We start from the raw sequence: 19,202 nt of genomic DNA on the forward strand, positions 1-19,202 counted from the left end.
TTTGCGGAGCACCGGCTCCAGGCACACGGGCTTCAGTAGTTTTGGTTCCCAGGCTTAGCTGCTCCGAGGTATGTGGGATCTTCCTGGACCATGGATTGAACCTGTCTCCTGCAGTGGCAGGCAGATTCTTCATCACTGAGCCACCAGGGAAGCCCTATTAGGTTTCTCTTATGTACCTTTGTTTCCTCATCTGTAGATGGGCTAATCAAGGTGACTGCTTTGCGAGGTCAGGATAAGGTGATACTTGTGATCCATCTACTGGTCATGGAATCCATCTGGTGGGTGGTGGCCCACATGAGACAATGCCAGGGACATATCTGGCTCCTTTGTATCTTTTGCCAAAGGCAGGCCCTGACCAAAGTTTTTCTCAATTCCTGGAGGCTTCAGAGACTTGACCAGCATCATAGCTGCCAAGGGTTAAGCCGTGTATGGCTCTGCAGTTGGGCAGGGCCCAGTCTGGCCCAGGAGCCCCTCCCTGTAGGCGGTTGTGCTTTCTGATTGTGCAGCCACCTGCTATATAAGGCCCCTCACACACCTTCTCCAGCCTTCTGCTGGGATCCACCTTCTGCAGGGCAGTCTCTGGGCCAGACAGAGAAGGTAAAGGAGTGGGGCTGAGCTTTGAAGCGGGGCCCAGCCTGGGAGCAGCTGAGAGCAGGGGAAAGGTGTTCAGAGCTGTCTGGGGTCCAGGGCGTTCTCTTGGTTCTCGCTGCTTCAGCAGTGCCCAGGAGGGGAAGGCTGGAGTCAAGAGGTACTGGACTTTGCTCCGTGTGTTCATGGTGTCCTTCTCGCAGTTTCTGTGAGCTCGTGCTCCTCTGTGTAACACGAGAGCGATTGTGATAGGACCCTCTCAGACTGCTGAAAATGTCCAATGATAAAATGAGGGGGAAGGACTTTGCAAAGGGGTATACAGATGCGCTTGCTCTCATTTTCCCTATAGGGCCCTCTGCCCTGGCCCCCAGCTTGCTGGCCCCTTGGTCTCACCACCTTCAGTCTCTGTCTCTCTGCTGTGTGTTCCTGGGCAGAGTCCTGACCACTCTGGGCCTCCATTATGTCCCTCTGAAAATGAGGCTAATCATCAGGTCGGTACCTGGGCTGAGGTGATTTGTGCACTTAATTGATGTGGCTTCTGTGGCCTCTTTCTCATTTTTCACCCTAGCTCCTCTTCCTTTACACCCACAAGGCTTGAGATGCCCTTCCTAGGAAGCCCAGTCCCTGAACCTGTCTGCACTGGGGTTCTGTGCCTGGAGCGGTGACGGCAGGGGAGGATGTAGGGGACAATGCATAGAACATCTGCCACAGCCTCCAAACCAAACGTACTTTTTCTCCTTGGATCTCTAAATATTGGGGCCATTAGGTAATTGATGGGCCATCTGTCTTCCCTGACTGTGACTAGTTTCTCTTTCTTTTCACTGACCCCTAATAAGTTAACTAGGTGATCATAGTGTTGTGCGTGTGTGTGTGTATGTTGGGGGGGTACATGTATGTGTGGTTGGTGAAGTGGGATGCAGGCGGTGGGTTGCAGCGCCCAGTAGAAGGTTTGCTGCTCTTTAATAAGTGGCAGTTTTCATGGTACAACTCGATTTTGGACCTGGAAGGACCCCGAATAGAGTCCCACTTTTGGTCTTACAAGCTGAATGAGTTTGGGCAATTTTCATTATCCCTCCTTCTGCAGGTTTTTCAGCTGGGGAGTAGGCAAAAATCTTTATAGCAGCACTGTGCCCTGGGGCTTGTTTCATACCTGCACTGGCCAGTACAGCAGCCACCAGCCACAGGTGGCCACTGGGCACTGCAACATGGCCAGTCTGAGAAATAATGTTTCTTTTTTATTCCTTCGATGAATCCAAATGTAAGTGGCCACATGTGGCTCCTGCCTCCTGTTCACAGGATAAATGAGCTAATGATAAAGAAGGACTCAGTGCAGAGCCAGACAGTTCCCTTTCATGCTGCTTTGATACATGGGCAAATTGAAATTTTAGGAGCTCTGATTCAGGATATTTATTTATTTAATTTAAAGTATAGCTGATATACAATGTTGTGCTAATCTGCTGTAGAGCAAAGTGACTCAGTTTTACACATATAGGCATTCTTTTTTAAAAAATATTCTTTTACATTATGGATTATCACAAGATATTGAATATAGTCCCTTGTGCTGTACAGTAGGAACTGGCTGTTTATCCATCCTATATATAGTAGTTTACATTTTCTAGTCTCCAACTCTCAGGATCTTAATAAATACAGCTAAACCTTAGCTATTAGACAACTTACAGGTTCAGAGAGGTTGATGACAGACCTGTCAGAGGTGCGCTGGGACCTTTGGGTCTGGGGCTTTGGGAGTCATGTCTGTTGGAGGCAGTGTGGAGTGAGGATTAGGGATCTGGGCCAAATCCAGCTTTTATTCCTCTCCGGAGTGTGACCTCGACTTTGAGTGCTTACCTAACTTCTCAGGGGCTTAATTTCCCCCTTTGAAGTAAAGGTGATCCTAATAACAGTACCTGCCTACAGAGATGGAGGAATTACATGAATCAATGCAAGTAAATGTTCAGAACAGAGTAAGTGCTCAGTAGGTATCTGCTTATTGGAGTGGTGATGGCAGAGACAGAGCCCCTAACGGCATTATGTGAAAGTGGCAAGATTCCAACTAGAGGATGGACACTGTGCTCTGGGAGAGCACAGTCCAGCTTTCTTCTTGGACGCCCATCCTCAGTGGGGCTGGCAATCATCTGCCTGCCCATTTTGTATCTGTAGTGGCTCTGTAGGAAATGCCCCAGGCTTTCGTACCTGTGTATGTAGATACCTTTGTAGGCAAAGGGAAAACTCAGATTTTTGTGGGTCTAAAGGCAGGTTTGAATCTGTATCATGGCTCTGTGCTTCCAGCTGATGATGTTGATTCCTTCCGTCACAAGGTTGGGCTAGGTTTGTTGAAGTGTGATTGCAACCTTAGGGGATATCATGCTCTAGCAATCTTCTGAATCCCCAGACTGTCCTCTTTGTGCCTCTCTCTTCAGGCTTGAGGCTCTGCAGCCACAGTTCTCGTCTTCAGGAGGCATATGTCCAGCACCATGAAGAGCTTCCTCTTTGCTGGTATCGTCGTCGTGCTCACGGTTGCAGCTGTAGGTGAGGGAAACCATGTTGCTCCCTTTTGGAATGAAGACGCCATTTTTCATCTCACCAGATTCTTGTCAGTCTTGGTGCTCTGGAATCCCCTCAAGTGACCTCTTGTCAAGATGTGGGCAGTGAAGACTGTGAGACCCCTTCTTGCACACTGCACCCTGTGATACCACTCTGTGCTGTGGGTCAAGGTTGGGTCTTCCAACCGGAGAATGGTAGACATCTCACAGCTTAAAGTTTGGGGGACCCCAGAGGGAAGGGATGCTATCTTGACTATTCTTTTAACGTGAGGTAAGTGTGGTGCTTTTTCCAAAGCAAACTCTATTAGTGTCTCCTGAATGTTGACGATGCCAAATATTTTGTCTCCCCAGATACACTGCGCTGTATACAGTGTAATTCATTGAAAGACAGCTGTGTTGCAAAAAATGCCACGGAGTGTCCCTCAAATGCCACCACCAGCTGTACAAGTTTCTCAACCAACTTTTATCATGGTGAGCCTCAGGCACTGATCATTCTCATTTCTGGAACTTGCACAGGGCAGGTGCTGGAGGGGTTGGCCAGGAAAAGGAAGGCTAAGGCTGGGCTGTGCACGGAGAGAGGGAGTCATGAAGGCACCTCCCAGGAGAAGCAACATGCAAGTGTCCAGCCAAGCAAGCGGACAAGCCCCTGTGGCTCCTTGGAATTGCTTCCTCTGGCTGAAACCTCATTGTAGGCCCATCCTAATGGACATGAGAAGCAGGGACAGCTCTTAGCTAAAGTATAAGCAGTCAACTCTCTCTAGGTGCTTTCACTTTTCCATTTTCTGCTCCCCTTTCCTTCTTCTCAGTGTTCCTTCCTGTTTCAGATTCAACATACTTTCACTCTGACTTCCTTCCAGGGTATTTTGCTTGTATGATTGTTACAGCTCTCTCAGAGCATTTTGATTTATTTTTAACTTTTTATTATGACCATTTCAAACATACACAAAAGCAGGAAGAGGAGTATAGTGAACTGTGGTCCTGTGTCAACAATTAACATTTTGCTATTTTTTTCCCATAGCATTTTTATTCTTTAAATTTTTACTGAAATATATTTGATTTACAATACTGTGTTAGTTTCAGGTGTATAGCAAAGTGAGTCTCATACACACACACACACACACACACAAATTCTTTTCCATTTTAGGAAAATGGATTCTTTTCCATTATAGGTTATTACAAGTTATTGAGTATGGTTCCCTGGGCTATTCAGTAGGTCCTTGTTGGCGATTTATTTTATATATAGTGACATGTATATTTTAATCCTTAACTCCTAATTTACTCCCCATAGTATTTTAAAGAAATTTAGATAACATATTATTTCCCTTATAAACACTTCATTGTTCATCTCTGGTAAGAACTCTCCCCTGCTTTTTACATAACTACCATACAAGGATCACACCTAAGAAAATTAGCTATACTTTTAAATTTTAAAATTAAGGTGACCTTAAAAATGTTCAGTATATTTCAAAGATATTGAAATATAATTGATGCATTGGAATTTGGACCCAAACAAAATTACATTTTGCTGTTAGGTCTATTGTGCCTAGTTTGTTTAGTAAGATCTTTTCTTTTTTTGCTCAATTCCATTGAATGGTTGGAGAAATAGGGGCATTTGTCCTGTAGCTGTCTCATATTCTGGCTTTGCTTGATTGCTTCTTTGTGATGTCATTTCACTTGTCCCGCTCGTCCTGGTATTTCCTGTAAACTGTACTCATGCTGTTCAGTAGAAGTTTTTTTCAGTGATGTTAATGTGTATATCAATGCTGTCTTATATGTACATTCAGGTATTGATCTCTTGAAATATGAGGAAGTGATTTGTAACTGACCACATAGAGCTTTATAAATGACCACCATATTGCACAGCTTTGGTCTATAAGCTTTGCTAGTTTCAGGTTCAATATCATGTTGTATATAGACCCACCACATCTGCTTGGCTATATTTAGAGATGTTAAGACTGATCATTGGCTTTGGGGGTGTCAGTGTGAACCATCCACTTCACCCATCAGCCTTTCACCTGCAATTTAAGCTGCAAGATCTCCCGTTGAAGCCAGAAACTACTTTTTGGGGAAGGATTTTTTCTTTTTGCAGGAAACTCTCTTCAGTGTCCCCTAAATTGCACTGAGCTGAGAGTGTATTTTCTGTCCTTGCCTAAAGCAGTTGCTCCCTGAATGCTTTGTACCCAGGACTGATAGTCTGTGTTTGCCTTTGTGTAGGAGAACACACCACATGGTATGAGGATCATGCCTGCTCTGAAGAGAACTGCAGTAACACCACGGTTGAGTCTTTCACGGTCTATGTATCTGAAAATGAAACCTTCCACTTTGAAAGCCAGTGTTGCCTAGGAGAGCCATGCAATCAAACCAGTAATACCACCGGTGGGTGCTGGCCACATCTTCCCTCTGTCCTCCCATATCCATCCCTTCTTTCAGGACTTGTGATTGTCAAGCTTAGATGGATACATTAAGCCTAGGCACTTCAGTGCATAGTTGGGTAACATTAACAGCTGACATACAACAATTACTTGAGAAACAAATGAAGAAAACCAGCACTAACATTATGCTTTCCGTTTCTCAGTAAAGACAGAAATCACAGCTCTTCAACCTGTGTGGGAGGGCAGTCGCTGCTAATTAGTAGCTTTCAAATTTTGCGGCCTCACATCCTCTTTCCAGATGCTAAGTCTTGAAAATTACGGAGGGACCCCAAATAATTTCTGTTTCTGTGGACTATATCTATCAATATTTACTGTATTAAAAATAAGGCTAAGAAATTTTAAAAATATTTGTTAGTTACTGCTGCTGCTGCTGCTGCTAAGTCGCTTCAGTCGTGTCCGACTCTGTGCGACCCCATAGACGGCAGCCCACCAGGCTCCCCCGTCCCTGGGATTCTCCAGGCAAGAACACTGGAGTGGGTTGCCATTTCCTTCTCCAAAGCATGAAAGTGAAAAGTGAAAGTGAAGACGCTCAGTCGTATCCAACTCTTAGTGACCCCATGGACTGCAGCCCACCAGGCTCCTCTGTCCATGGGATTTTCCAGGCAAGAGTACTGGAGTGGGTTGCCATTACTAAAAAATAATAAAACCCATTACATGTTAACATTAATAACATTTTTATGTTATTAGAATAGAAATAATTATTTTCCAAAACAAAATATATTTAGTGGAAAGAATGGCATTGTTCCATGTTTTTTCAAAGCACTTTAATTTCTGGTTTAATAGAATACAGCTGGTTCTCAGATTTGCTTGTTCATTTATTCTGTTTCAATCTCACATGTCATGTTGCCACTGGAAAACTCCATTGTATTTCCCTGAAGGAAAGACAAAGAGGCAAAGAACATCTTAGTATCATCATGAAAATAATTTTGACCTAGTGGACTCCCTGGAAGGATCTCAGGGATCCCCAGGAGTTCCTGGACTGTCATTTGAGAACCGCTGGCTTAGATCAAAACCTTTGTTTTGAAGAGGAGAAAATGTGGCCATAGTCATAGAGCATGGTTCATTAATAGCAGAGCTGGGTCTCATATAATTTTTAAAAAAATCAAAGTCACGATGATAAATAATTACTTGATTTCATTTGTTCAGAGCAAGATTTAGTAATAGTCACACACTTGTTGGCTAAATCCAGAATAGCTGGCTAATGTTAGTTTTAGCTCAAAATCTTACCTTTCCCTTCTCATCCCAACACACTCATCAACCACAGTTCTTGAAGAGTGGATGGTCTGTATGGGCAGATCTATGAGGTTAAGTGCTGCAAATACTTTGGTGAGACATGGGAACAGGATGACTGGTATTTTTATGGCAGGATCGGAGATTCCTGAGCATGCAGAGAGACCCTGAGAGGTCTCTCTGGCTAGCATCTTTGTCTGCATTTCCCCTTCCACTCCAGGCAATACCATGATCTTTGTGATAACATTGTTCTGAGTTAATGATTCTTACTCTACCCAGCTTCTCCACATCAAGCGGGGTCCAGAAACATGGAGTGCCCTGCGTGTTATGGAAATAATGAAACTTCCTGTAATGAAACCCGGAAATGTTATGGAGAAAGATGTGTCAGTATAATTGCAGAATTTACAAATGGTATGTGAATTCCTTTTTATGGGACTTGAATTTAAAACACAGGTTACACCTTGGATCATAAATTCTGGATTCACAAAAAAGGCCTGGTGGAGATAGGATGAGGAAATACATTTGGCCAGGGTACCTTTGAGACAGTGAGGCTGTTAATGTAGACTTGAGTTGCTTGCTATTTTTGGCTCCTCAGTGCAGTGTCATTCCTCCTGGGCTGTCCATATTTTGAATTCTATTCTCTTTATGACTTGTAATCAAACCAGGCTCATTTAAGGGCATCACGTCACTCCTGGCATTTATTTCTTTACTAGATTGAGCTGTTCTGTAGGTGTGGATGGGTTTGACTTTTATTACTTTTTATATGTAACTTCCCTTCTCTACCTGTCACTGAGAGGTGTTGGCTTCTGAAAACCAGAGTTGCCTAGAAGGGAGACTCAAATTGGGCTTTAATACCCAACCAATTGGAAAAAGAAGAAAAACAACATTGAAATAAAAATGCTATTTTACATTTTAGCTATGATCTATTCCCCTTGGTCATGGTGTAAATCAACACAGTGTTTCCTACTTAAAAAAGTCACTGGATATTTGAAAATGAACAATAATGATGATTTCTCTAAAAAAAAATCGAACCAACTGTTCTTTTCTACAGGAGTAATTTGATAGTAACTGTTATGAGATACAAATGAACCATCATACAATATAAAACTAATAAATATTATTCTTTAAATATTCAGACAAATGTTATGCATGATTATTTAAATAATAATACATTTATTAACTATTACTATTAGCCAATTACTAATGCTAATATTACTAATATAACACTATTAGTGTTAGTTAATTACTGTTAAAGGGCAACTTCCAAGTCCTATGGCTCAATGCAATATAGTTTATTTCTTGCTCATGGAGCAGTTCATTGCAGAGTCCAGGGCCCTGGATACTTTTCATCTTGAGGCTCCAGCCCCTACTCACTCAGGACTTGGCAGCTCTTTTCTGTATTCTTTGCATCTCACCAGCAGGTGGGGTAAGAGGGGGAGTGGAGGAAGGCAGGAAGGTTATTACAGGCAATGCCTAGAAGTGAGTTCCTTACTCCCTTCCACATTCTGTTGTCTGGGACTCAGACTGCCCTGGAAGGTGGAAATTTAATCCAGTGGTGACACAGCAGGAAAGGAAGAGGCATAAAACTAAAATGAACAGTCAGTCAGTCTCTGCCACAGTATGCCTTACAATAATAAGAGTTTAAAGAGCACCAGTATCCAAGTACAATTTGATTTCAACTTTTGTTAAATGGCAGTTATGGTTTTGGAAATTGATGCATAATTGTAATTGCAGATTTCTTAGTGGGGCCAAACTTCATACTTCTCCTGAACTTCTTTTTACTTAAAAAAAAAAAGATAGACTTAATTTTTTAGAGAAGTTTTAGATTCATAGAAAAATTGAGAGGAAGATATATTTTTTCTATAATTTTTTCCCCTACACATATATAGCCTTCCCCACTATCAACATCATCCACCAAAAAGGTACATTGTTATCATCCATGAGCCTACACTGACACATCGCTATCATTTAGAGTCCATTAGGGTCACTGTTTGTGCTGCATATTATATGGCTTTTGACAAATGTATGATGACATGTATCTACTGTCATAGTATCGTGCACAGTAGTGTCACTGACCTGAAAATCCTCTGTGCTCTATCTAACCCTAACCCCTGGCAACCTCTGATTTTTCTTTACTCTTTCTATAGTTTTGCCTTTATCAGAATATATATGGTTGAAATCGTATAGTTTGTAGCCTTTTCAGAGTGATTTATGTCAGGTAATAATATGCATTTAAGGGTCTTGATGTCTACACAGCTCTGATGTCTAATTCTAAAGCTTTGCCTGAAGGCAGCAATGGCATAAGAAGGACTTGCTGTTTCTGCTTACCTTATTTGAAGGTGTCTGCAAAGTCCCAGGCCTTGACTTAATCTGAAAGCCAGACAGATCAAAGTCATCATAAATGTAGGATTTTGTTTTTGTTTTTGCCCAAGGTCACTTAAAAAAATACTGCAGACATGTGCCAAGCAACATATCTTCCTCACAGACTCTAATTCAACCGTCAACACTGATATTTGATCTAAAACAGCAATGAATTTCTTTCTTTACTGGTATTTGGAAGTTTCTCCTTCCTTCTCAGAGCAAGGATGGAGTCAGCCTTGAACTCAAATTGTAGCCCTGACTCTAACAAATAGCCAGTCACTTCCTCCAGCCCCTTCCTCCTCTGTGAACTGCCTGTCCTTCAGGACAATTTGGCTTGCAGCCTTCAAAGCAATCACAAAGTGTTGGACATGACTTAACGACTGAATAATACACATACACTACTATAGAGCAATACTGGCACATAATCGGTACTCCATAAAAGGTAGCTGAAATCACAATCACATCTTCTTTGCAAATTCCCTTGGTCTTTTCCTAGGACCTTACCTTAAAATAGAGTTCAACACATCATAACACAGATTAGGAGCAAAGACGTGGTAGTCTCTTCGTATCCCCTCTGACTGTTTTTCCTCTTCTCAAGGAAAACTCAGGTAGAGAGAACTCAGGTCCAGAGAGGAATGGGGATGGAAAGCAGAGCCTAGAGGAGTGGAGGCTAGGAGCAGTCTGAAGTGCTGACTTCTTCTTGGATTGAGAACAGAGGATTTATGGAGGGTCTGAACCTGTTCCTGCATTTCACCCCTTGCCAGCAACTCAGGAAAAAACTGAAGATTTGAGTCTTAGGTCCAGCTCAGGCTCACATCCAACTTCAGGAGCCTCAGTTTCCTCTGGGACTGGGTCAAGGAAGGGATCTAGACCCTCACCTCCATGGTCACTCTGCCATTACCATTACCCTTCAGTCATTGTTCTTGATCCTGGGCTCCTTTCTCCAAGCTCCTGTTTCAGGAACAGACCTGTTTCAGCTCTTGCAGGTCACTTGGGGAGGGAGGGTGAAGGGACTGTAAAGTCCTTACTGTCTCGTTTGCATTCACAGAGACGAAAACGCTCGTGCTGAAAGGTTGCTCCAATGTCAGCATCTCCACCTGTGAGTTCCTGGGTGCTGAAAATCAGACGTTCAGAGGAGTCACTTTCCGAAAGTTTGAGTGTGGAGACAACTCCTCAACCACCATTCCCCCTACGCAGGCCATGACCACTAACGCTGGCTCTCAAGCCTCCTTCACACCCTTGGCCCTAGCCAGCATCATCCTGCTAAGCCTGCTGCTCTGAGATCTGCACCCTCAAACACTCCCCTCCCCTGTTTAAATGCTCAGTGAGTAGCAGTAGCAGTCATAGCCATCCAGGCAATGTCCTGTGATAGCCACGTTATTCTTTATTATTAAAGCATTGGTTCACTCTCTGATCAAATCTGTCCTGATATGTTCTGGGCCAGGCTTCCTTCAAGCCACTGTCCACCATCACTTCCCAGCTCCTTGCCTTTGAAATCTTTGCACCTTTGTGTGTGGGCTCCCAGGACCGCCCTAATCCCTGCCCAGTTTGCTTCTGAGAAGCAGACCCTTCTGCTGTGCTGGCATCTTTTGCCTGCAATCCTGCATTTCTGGGGACTGACATGCCACTCTCCCCATCCTCACACTCAGGGAGTGTCCCAGCCATAATGCCCTGTGTTGATGCCAGCAGTTGTATTGGCTGTAGTCAGAGATCACAGTGACATTGTCTAGAGCCCTGTCACCATGAGACCCAAAGTGGGTGCACAGTGGTTGCTGAAGGCTGGCAATTCCCCTGCCTAGCCTCCCAGGCAGGGGCATAACGCTGTCAGTACCTTGCTGACCAGGTGTCACGGAATGGAACACGGCTACAGAGTCCCAGCCCCTCCTCTCGGAGAGCCTACAATCAGTGGCAGAGTCCTCGACTCCATAGCAGATACCCGAGGAGCAAGAAAACCATTTGATCCAATATGTACAGAAGCCTAGATTTAGTAAAAAAAAAAAAAAAAAAACTGGGGCAGGCAGGGGGCGCTTTGAGCTGGACTTGGAAGAATGGGGTTTTCTGTAATAAAAACTTATAAAGGTATAAACCAGTTTGGGTCTTTATTGTCCAGGCTTGCCAATGATGATTAAGACCAAAGCCCCCAGAAGGGCCGTCTGGTGGTAACTCATCACCACATTCATTCTTATTTACTTATTTGTTTTTTTTTTTTTTTAATTTTGAAGTAATTTTAGATTTCTCAAAGTTTCAAAAACAGTTCAGAGTTCTAGTACCCCCTCACCCACCTTCCTCTTATGTTCACATCTTAGATAACCACAGTACAATTACTGAAATCGGGAAATGAGCATTGAAACAATACTGTTAACTAATAGACCTCATCTGACTTTTGCCACTTTTCACTAATGTCCTTTCTCTGGTACAGGATTTAGTTGTTTATGTCTCCTCAGTCTCCCATACTCTGTTACAGTTTTGGAGTCTTTATTTCACTGACCAATTATTTTTTTAGAAATTTGAGGTTGTTTGAAGTTTTCTCATGATAAAATTGAAGCCATGTTTTTTGGCAAGTACCCCACAGAAATGGTATGTCTCATACCCTTGCATGAAATGGGACATGGGTATAGAACTCCAGTGCATCTTATCAGGAGCTACATAGTTAAAAAACATTATTTATTTGCTTGCACTGGGTCTTAGCTGCAACACATATGATCTTCAATCTTCACTGTGACATGTGGATTCTTTAGTTGTGGCATACAAACTCTCAGTTGCAGCATGTGGGATCTAGTTCCTGACCAGGGATCAAACTCAGCACCCCCTGCACTGGGAGCATGGAGTCTTAGCTATTGTACCACCAAGGAAGTCCCAGAAGTTACATGATGTTGACGTCATATCAACTGGTGATGCTAATCTTGATTGCTTTTTTAAGGTGACATCAGCCAGGTTTCTCCAACATAAAGTTATCGTTTTTGTCCTTTGCAATTAATAACAAATTGTAAAACCATGCTGTTGTAACAAATGGATATCAGTAAAAAACAAAAACAAAACAAAACCAAAAAACTTAGGGGTTTAATACAAGAAAAGTTCATTTCTAAGTTATTTAAACTCATATAGATGTTCCTGACTAGGCAGCTCCCCTCTAAGAGTGAGGAAGTGGCCAGACTCTTTCTATCCTACAGTTTGGTTCTCCCATTTTCTGGGATTCTTGGGATCTTGGTTAAGTGTTCTGCATCCAGCTTATTGACAAGAAGAGAGTCTGGAGGATTATGCAGCCTGCCCCAGGGGTCAGGCCTCAATTACATGGCTTGTGAAGAAGTAGTTTATTTAAATGCAGCTTGCAGGATCAAGGTATCAGGTTTAGAGCCAGTATGGCTTGGTAGTGGGCTTCCCCAGTGGCTCTGAGGCAAAGAATCCACCTGCAATGCAGGAGACACAGGCGATGCAGCTCTGATCCCTGGGTTGGGAAGATCCCCTGGGGGAGGGCATGGCAACCCACTCCAGTATTCTTTCCTGGAAAATTCCATGAACAGAAGAGCCTTGGCATGACCTCTAGCATCAGAGGCATAGCTTCAAATTCCAGCCTAGAAACTTGGGCAACATATGTCATCTTTCCAGGCCTCAGTTTCCCACTTGTACTAAAGGGATAGTGTTATCACTATGACTAATGAATGGGGTTGTAAGAGCTGCCAATGTAGCTCCCTGGCAAGAAGCAAATACTAGTCATCAGCAAATGACTCCAGTTTGAAAGTAGCTCCCTCCATGCTCTAGGGAGAGAGAGGACTACCAGAAAGAGTGATGTGGAAGGCACAGCCCTGGCCCACTTCCTTCAGACCATGCTGACCTCACTGAGGTTATAGCTGCTTCTGTGTCTCAGGATCCCCCCTCCCTTTCCATTTCTTCCCCAGATCTCCATAGTTACTGTCACCATGACTGCACAGGTCACAGCACAGCTTGCTTACATCTTCATTTTCATGTGGCTGGTGACTCCAGCCGCCAAGGGCACCACCAGAGCTGACATGCTCTTAGAATCTCCTGGAAGTTCCTCACTCAGGCTTGATTCGAGGAAGAAGCAGTACTTTAGGGGAACAGCAACGAGTCACACAGGAATGGGAATCAGGGTCCTGAGGTTTGGGAAGGCAGCTGGCGGGTGAGCAGGGCTAGATTCTGGGAGGTTCCACATGGTGGAAGGACTCAGGCTTTAGATGGAGAGCTGAAGAGGGCCATGGCAGAGGTAAGTACAGAAGTAGGAATAGGATTGGGTTTTCATACTAGGAAGCTCTCTCAGATTGTAGGGTGCAGGTAGAAAGAACAGGAAGACAGTACAGAGAGGGAGTTTATTTACTTTTTAAACATCTTACTTTGTATTGGAATAAAGCTGATTAACAGTGTTGTGATAGTTTCAGGTGAACAGCAAAGGGCCTCAGCCATATATATACCTGTATCCATTCTGCCTCCCCAACTCCCCTCCCATCCAGGCTGCCACACAACATTGGGCAGAGTTCCATGTGTTATCCAGTAGGTCTCCATTGGTTATCTATTTTAAACAGAACAGCGTATTACATGTCTATCCCCAACTCCCCTAACTATGCCTTCCCTCCATCCTTCCCCCTGGCAACTGTAAGTGTGTTCTCTTGTCTGTGAGTCTCCTTCTTTTTTAAATAAGTAAGTTCATTTGTATAATAAGTTCATTTGTATCATTTCTTTTTAGATTCCACATATAGGGATGTCATATGATATTTAAGGGAGGGAGTTTAAACAGAGAAGTATTAGGGCCCTGCCCAGGGCAAGCACTCTTACATGTTGCTATAACTGAGAGTAATTGATACCATTCTATGCACTTCTATTTGCACTGCTGCCTCTTGCCTCCTCACCCAGAGTAGAGAAGAGGGCAAAGCACCACTCCTGTTCAATGTCTACATTCCTTTCCTTGGCTATGCATAGTTAGCTCTGCATTCCTGTCTTCTAGGCTGGGTTTAGGACTTCCCACCTGGATAAAGCCCTTTGCTGCCAATTCCTCCTTAGTCCCTGCCAGAGCTCTGGGATAAGCCCTATGTCTGAGGAGCTCCACAGAATTCTGTATTTACATTGTACAGTTGGACAAATCATGAATCACTGAGTTTTATAGCTCTTTACAATTTACAAATTTGTCCAGGTAATTTTATTTAGAATTAGCTTTATTCATATATTGTAGGATTTGTGTGTGTGTGCTCAGTTATGTATGACTATAGCCTGCCAGGCTCCTCTGTCCATGGGAATTTTCCAGCAAGAATACAGCAATGGGTTGCCATATCCTCCTCCAGGATTGTAGGATTTACATACAGTAAAATGTAAATGTGTTGACTAATGAGTTTTGACAAATGTGCCCATGTAACCACTCCTCCAGGCAAGATATAGATGCCCTCTCCCCCTGTATCCTCAAGGTCCCCCAGTCTCCTTGAAGTCCACCTGACTCTGGCCCCAGGTTTCCCCCTGCATCTTCACTGTCCCACCCTGGAAAAGTCAGGCAGCTCTTCTGCTCATAAAGCAAGTCCTCTACATATGAATCTCCAAATCGTAAACTTTCAAAGATGTGAATGTGCATTTGTGTGTCCAGTCACATAAGTTAGTTCATGTATCTGGCAGACATTGTCACATGCATGGATCCTCTACAAGTGGCTGTGCTTTTGTGTACTGTACAGAGTACAGTAGTATAGCATCTTTATTTGAAGCTAGATCTGCTATAGAATGACTTCACTGAACTCCTTGCTGTCCAGCATGAGGAGCTTATTAATGAAGAGCTGATGGAATTGGAGGCCCAGAGAAAGCATGAAGAGAGACAAGAGGAAGAAATAACTGAATGTATCGCTGATTCTGATCGTGACGCCAGTTGTCTTGCTGTTCACACTGTTTGCTGAACCCAGGCTAGGCAAGGCACAAGCTAAGAGGCTGGAAGAAGATGTGAGGAGCCGTAGGAAATGCAGACACATTTATTCTCTCCTGGCTGGCATGGCAGCCATAACATGGTCTCCCTCCTTGCTGATGCAGCAGCCATAGCAGCAGCCACAACACAGCCATAACATAACCTATATAATGTAATCATGATGCCGCTCCGTTGTAGCCCCAGTGAAGCAGCAGCCAGGGCTTTCATAGTGAAGTTCATACAGGCATACCACACACAGCCCCCAGGGCTTTTCCAGTGGAGCTTATATAACAAAAGTAGCCCCTGTCCAAGCGAGTACCTCCTGTCACACATGAGCAGTGCTATAAATGATCTCAGCTGTTACATAATCATTATTTACAAAATGTGGGGCAGGAGCAAGAGGCTGTGGGGTGAGAGAGACCGACCACGTCGTCTTGGCTAATTTGCTCTTTCCCTACACTGAAGAATCCAAGAGATTAGTGACGTGGGGAATGGCAAGGGGCTTCTCTTTGTTTTTGGGGCCCAGGACCTGAAAGTAGACTGGTACACAGAGACTGCAGCAGCTGTTCGGCATGCAATCCAGTTATGTCTCATCTACGAAAAGAAAGAGAGCTACTAACTAGACACCACTGGATCGCTTTTTCAAGAGAGCAGATAGAATTGAATTCAGTAGGAACCAGAACCTGTGCCATCAGTATCAGGCGTGAGTGAAACTGAAGATTGCCTTTCGTCTCCTACTGCTCACAATCCTTCACCTCTATCATGTTCCTCGTCCTCTCCTTCCTCCAGGCAGTGACTGGAGGTTACTTGGCAGACAGGTTCTAGTCCGTTTACGTGATGCCAGCCCCTGTACGCCAGCTGTTCTACTGGACTACTGTATTTTTCAAGGTGCAGTACTGGAAGATTATGTTGACTAAAAAATATTAGTCACAGTCTGTAAATAGTTATTTCATTTGTTGGAAATGTTTTGGACCCCCAGCCTGGGAGACAGTATCTCAATAGCTCTGAGGAGGCAGAAGTGCGAGTCAGGTTATACACAAGTTTGCAACAAAGCAGGGGGTGGGCAGGCAGTCTAAACATCAAAGATTATTGGTAAGTAAGGAAACTCAGATATCAAGTTAAGGCATTTAGCATTCTCCTATGCATGCTAAGACGTCAGCCTTTGGGCTCACTGGATTTACTCCTTTCATGTGTCCCTCAGCTATCTGGGAGCCAAATCCTGCCTCCTGATTGCTTATATCCTTAATTCCTTGTTCACTGTAAGGGGTGGCAGGTGAGGCAGACGGCTGCTTCTTGCATTCCCCCAGCTCTTCAGGATTCACTGTGGAGGGTGTCGGCAACTGCTGGATCCCAGGCATTGTGTTCCCTTTCCCACATTCACATTTGGAGGGTCGGAATCACAGATAGCTGTGACATATTTTTGCCCACCAATGTGTAGGAAATATTTCATTTCACAATTAAAAACATTTTATTTTTTTGTGTTTGTTTTTCATGTATTGTGTGAAAACATTATAAAACCTTTTACAGTATGGTACTATATAGCCAGTTGTGTTAGTTGGGTACCTAGGCTAACTTTGTTGGACTTAACAAACTGGACTTACAAATGTGCTCTCAGAATGGAACTCATTTGTAAGTAGGGCACTTACTCTACTTGAATGAACTGAGGTGCTATTCGGCACCACCTAGACACAAGGCTATGGGCAACATAGGTTCTGGGGGGCTAGTGCTTCCCAGAAACAACTCTCCCCCATGGAAGGAGGAGGTCAGGGCACTGTTTCCACCAGGTTTCAAGCCCTTCCACCCTGCCTTCCTCCCCGACACTCACTTTCTGGGTTGGGAAGACAGAAGGAGGGTGTGGGATTCTCTTCCTTGTACATTGAAAATAGCATCTGTTGATTGAAAAAAAAATGACAACCTAAAAGTTGTCACCCTGCTCACTTAACTTATATGCAGAGCATGTGTTAGTTGCTCAGTCATGTCTGACTCTTTGCGACCCCATGGACTATAGTCTGCCAGGCTCCTCTGTCCATGGGATTCTCCAGTCAAGAATACTGGAGTGGGTTGCCATTCCCTTCTCCAGGAGATCTTCCCCACCCAGGGACTGAACCCAGGTCACCTGCACTAGAGGCAGATTCTTTTCTGTCTGAGCCACCAGGGAAGTCCAAGCTTGCCATATGGAAGTCAAATTCTATAAACTTTAAAATAGTTTTAATCTTGGGATCTGGCATTGGAAGAGTCCTTTTCTCTCTTATTGTTTTGTTGTTGAACTCAAGTTTGTGTGCCTGATGTACAGTGAGGTCAAACAAACTAAAACATCACAGTTTGGAGCAGAGAAAGATTTACTGCAAGGGCCATGCAAAAAGAATGGGTGGCTTGACCTCAGAAAACCTGAACTCCCCAATGATTTTGGGAGAAGAGTTTTTATAGGAAAAATTTAGCCTGAGGTCTGCAGACTGTTGGCTTCCCTGGTGGCTCAGATGGTAGAGAATATGCCTGCAATGCAGAAGACCTGGTTTTGATTCCCTGTGTCCGGAAGATTCCCTGGAGAACTTTCCTCTGATTGGATGGGGTGTGGTAACAGGGTGGTGTTACAGGAATCTCAATCATCCGTCCTTTTATTCCAACCAGTCTCAGGTCTATGTGCTTGTGTTCAGTTTAAAGTTACCATCTTCTACCTGGGTGGGTATTCAAGGGATTAGATCTGATAGAGTGCCTGAAGAACTATGGACGGTTTGTGACACTGTACAGGAGGCAGTGATCAAGACCATCCCCAAGAAAAAGAAATGGAAAAAGGCAGAATGGTTGTTTGAGGAGGTCTTACAAATAGCTGAGAAAAGAAGAGAAACAAAAGGCAAAGGAGAAAAGGAAAGATATTATCCGTCTGAATGCAGAGTTCCAAAGAATAGCATGGAAAGATAGGAACGCTTTCCTCAGTGATCAGTGCAAAGAAATAGAGAAAAACAATAGGATGGGAAAGACTAGAGATCTCTTCAGGAAAATTAGAGATATCAAGGGAACATTTCATGCAAAGATGGGCACAATAAAGGACAGAAATGGTATGGATCTAACAGAAGCAGAAGATATTAAGAAGAGGTGGCAAGAATACACAGAAGAACTATACAAAAAAGATCTTCATGACCCAGATAACCATGATGGCTTGATCACTTACCTAGAGCCAGAGATCCTTGAATGCGAAGTCAAGTGGGCCTTAGGAAGCACCACTGTGAACAAAGCTAGTGGAGGCAATGGAATTCCAGTTGAGCTATTTCAAATCCTAAAAGATGATGCTGTGAAAGTGCTGCACTCAATATGCCAGCAAATTTGGAAAACTCAGCAGTGGCCACAGGACTGGAAAAGGTAAGTTTTCATGCCAATCCCAAAGAAAGGGAATGCCAAAGAGTGTTCAAACTACCACACAATTGTACTCATCTTACATGCTAGCAAAGTAATCCTCAAAATTCTCCAAGCCAGGCTTCAACAGTACATGAATCATGAACTTTCAGATGTTCAAGTTGGATTTAGAAAAGGCAGAGGAGTCAGAGATCAAATTGCCAACATTCTGTTGGATCATCGAAAAAGTAAGAGAGTTCCAGAAAAACATCTGCTTTATTGATGATGCCAAAGCCTTTGACTCTGTGGATCACAACACACTGTAGAAAATTCATAAAGAGATGGGAATACCAGACCACCCAACCTGCCTCTTGATAAATCTGTATGCAGGTCAAGAAGCAACAGTGAGAAATGGACATGGAACAACAGACTGGTTCCAAAAAGGGAAAGGAGTACATCAAGGTTGTATACTGTCACTCTGTTTATTTAACTTAAATGTAGAATATATCATGCAAAATGCTGGGATGGATGAAGTACAAGCTGGAATCAAGTTTGCCGGGAGAAATATCAATAACCTCAGATACGCAGATGATACCACCCTTATGGCAGACAGAGAAGAACTAAAGAGCCTCTTGATGAAAATGAAAGAGGAGAGTGAAAAACTTGGCTTAAAACTCAATATTCAGAAAACTAAGATCATGGCATTCAGTTCCATCACTTCACAGCAAATAGATGGGGAAACAACAGGGACAGACTTTACTTTTTGGGCTCCAAAATCACTGCAGATGGTGACTGCAGCCATGAAATTAAAAGACACTTGTTCCTTGGAAG

The 19,202-nt window shown here is 43.6% G+C and overlaps 1 protein-coding gene across 1 annotated transcript; it reads left to right on the forward strand.

Annotated features, from left to right (window-relative positions):
* Positions 1-542: 542 nt before the first annotated feature.
* LYPD8 (LY6/PLAUR domain containing 8) lies at positions 543-11,233 on the forward strand. Its single transcript, XM_010860776.1, has 6 exons — positions 543-597; positions 3,006-3,114; positions 3,480-3,599; positions 5,343-5,504; positions 7,070-7,201; positions 10,200-11,233. The coding sequence occupies exons 2-6, from the start codon at positions 3,048-3,050 to the stop codon at positions 10,430-10,432; spliced, it is 714 nt and encodes a 237-aa protein (XP_010859078.1). The 5' UTR covers positions 543-597; positions 3,006-3,047; the 3' UTR covers positions 10,433-11,233.
* The last annotated feature ends 7,969 nt before the right edge of the window (positions 11,234-19,202 follow it).

Source organism: Bison bison, unplaced genomic scaffold (genome assembly GCF_000754665.1).
Source record: "Bison bison bison isolate TAMUID 2011002044 unplaced genomic scaffold, Bison_UMD1.0 scf7180017857480, whole genome shotgun sequence".
In the NCBI taxonomy this organism is placed as follows: Eukaryota; Metazoa; Chordata; class Mammalia; order Artiodactyla; family Bovidae; genus Bison; species Bison bison.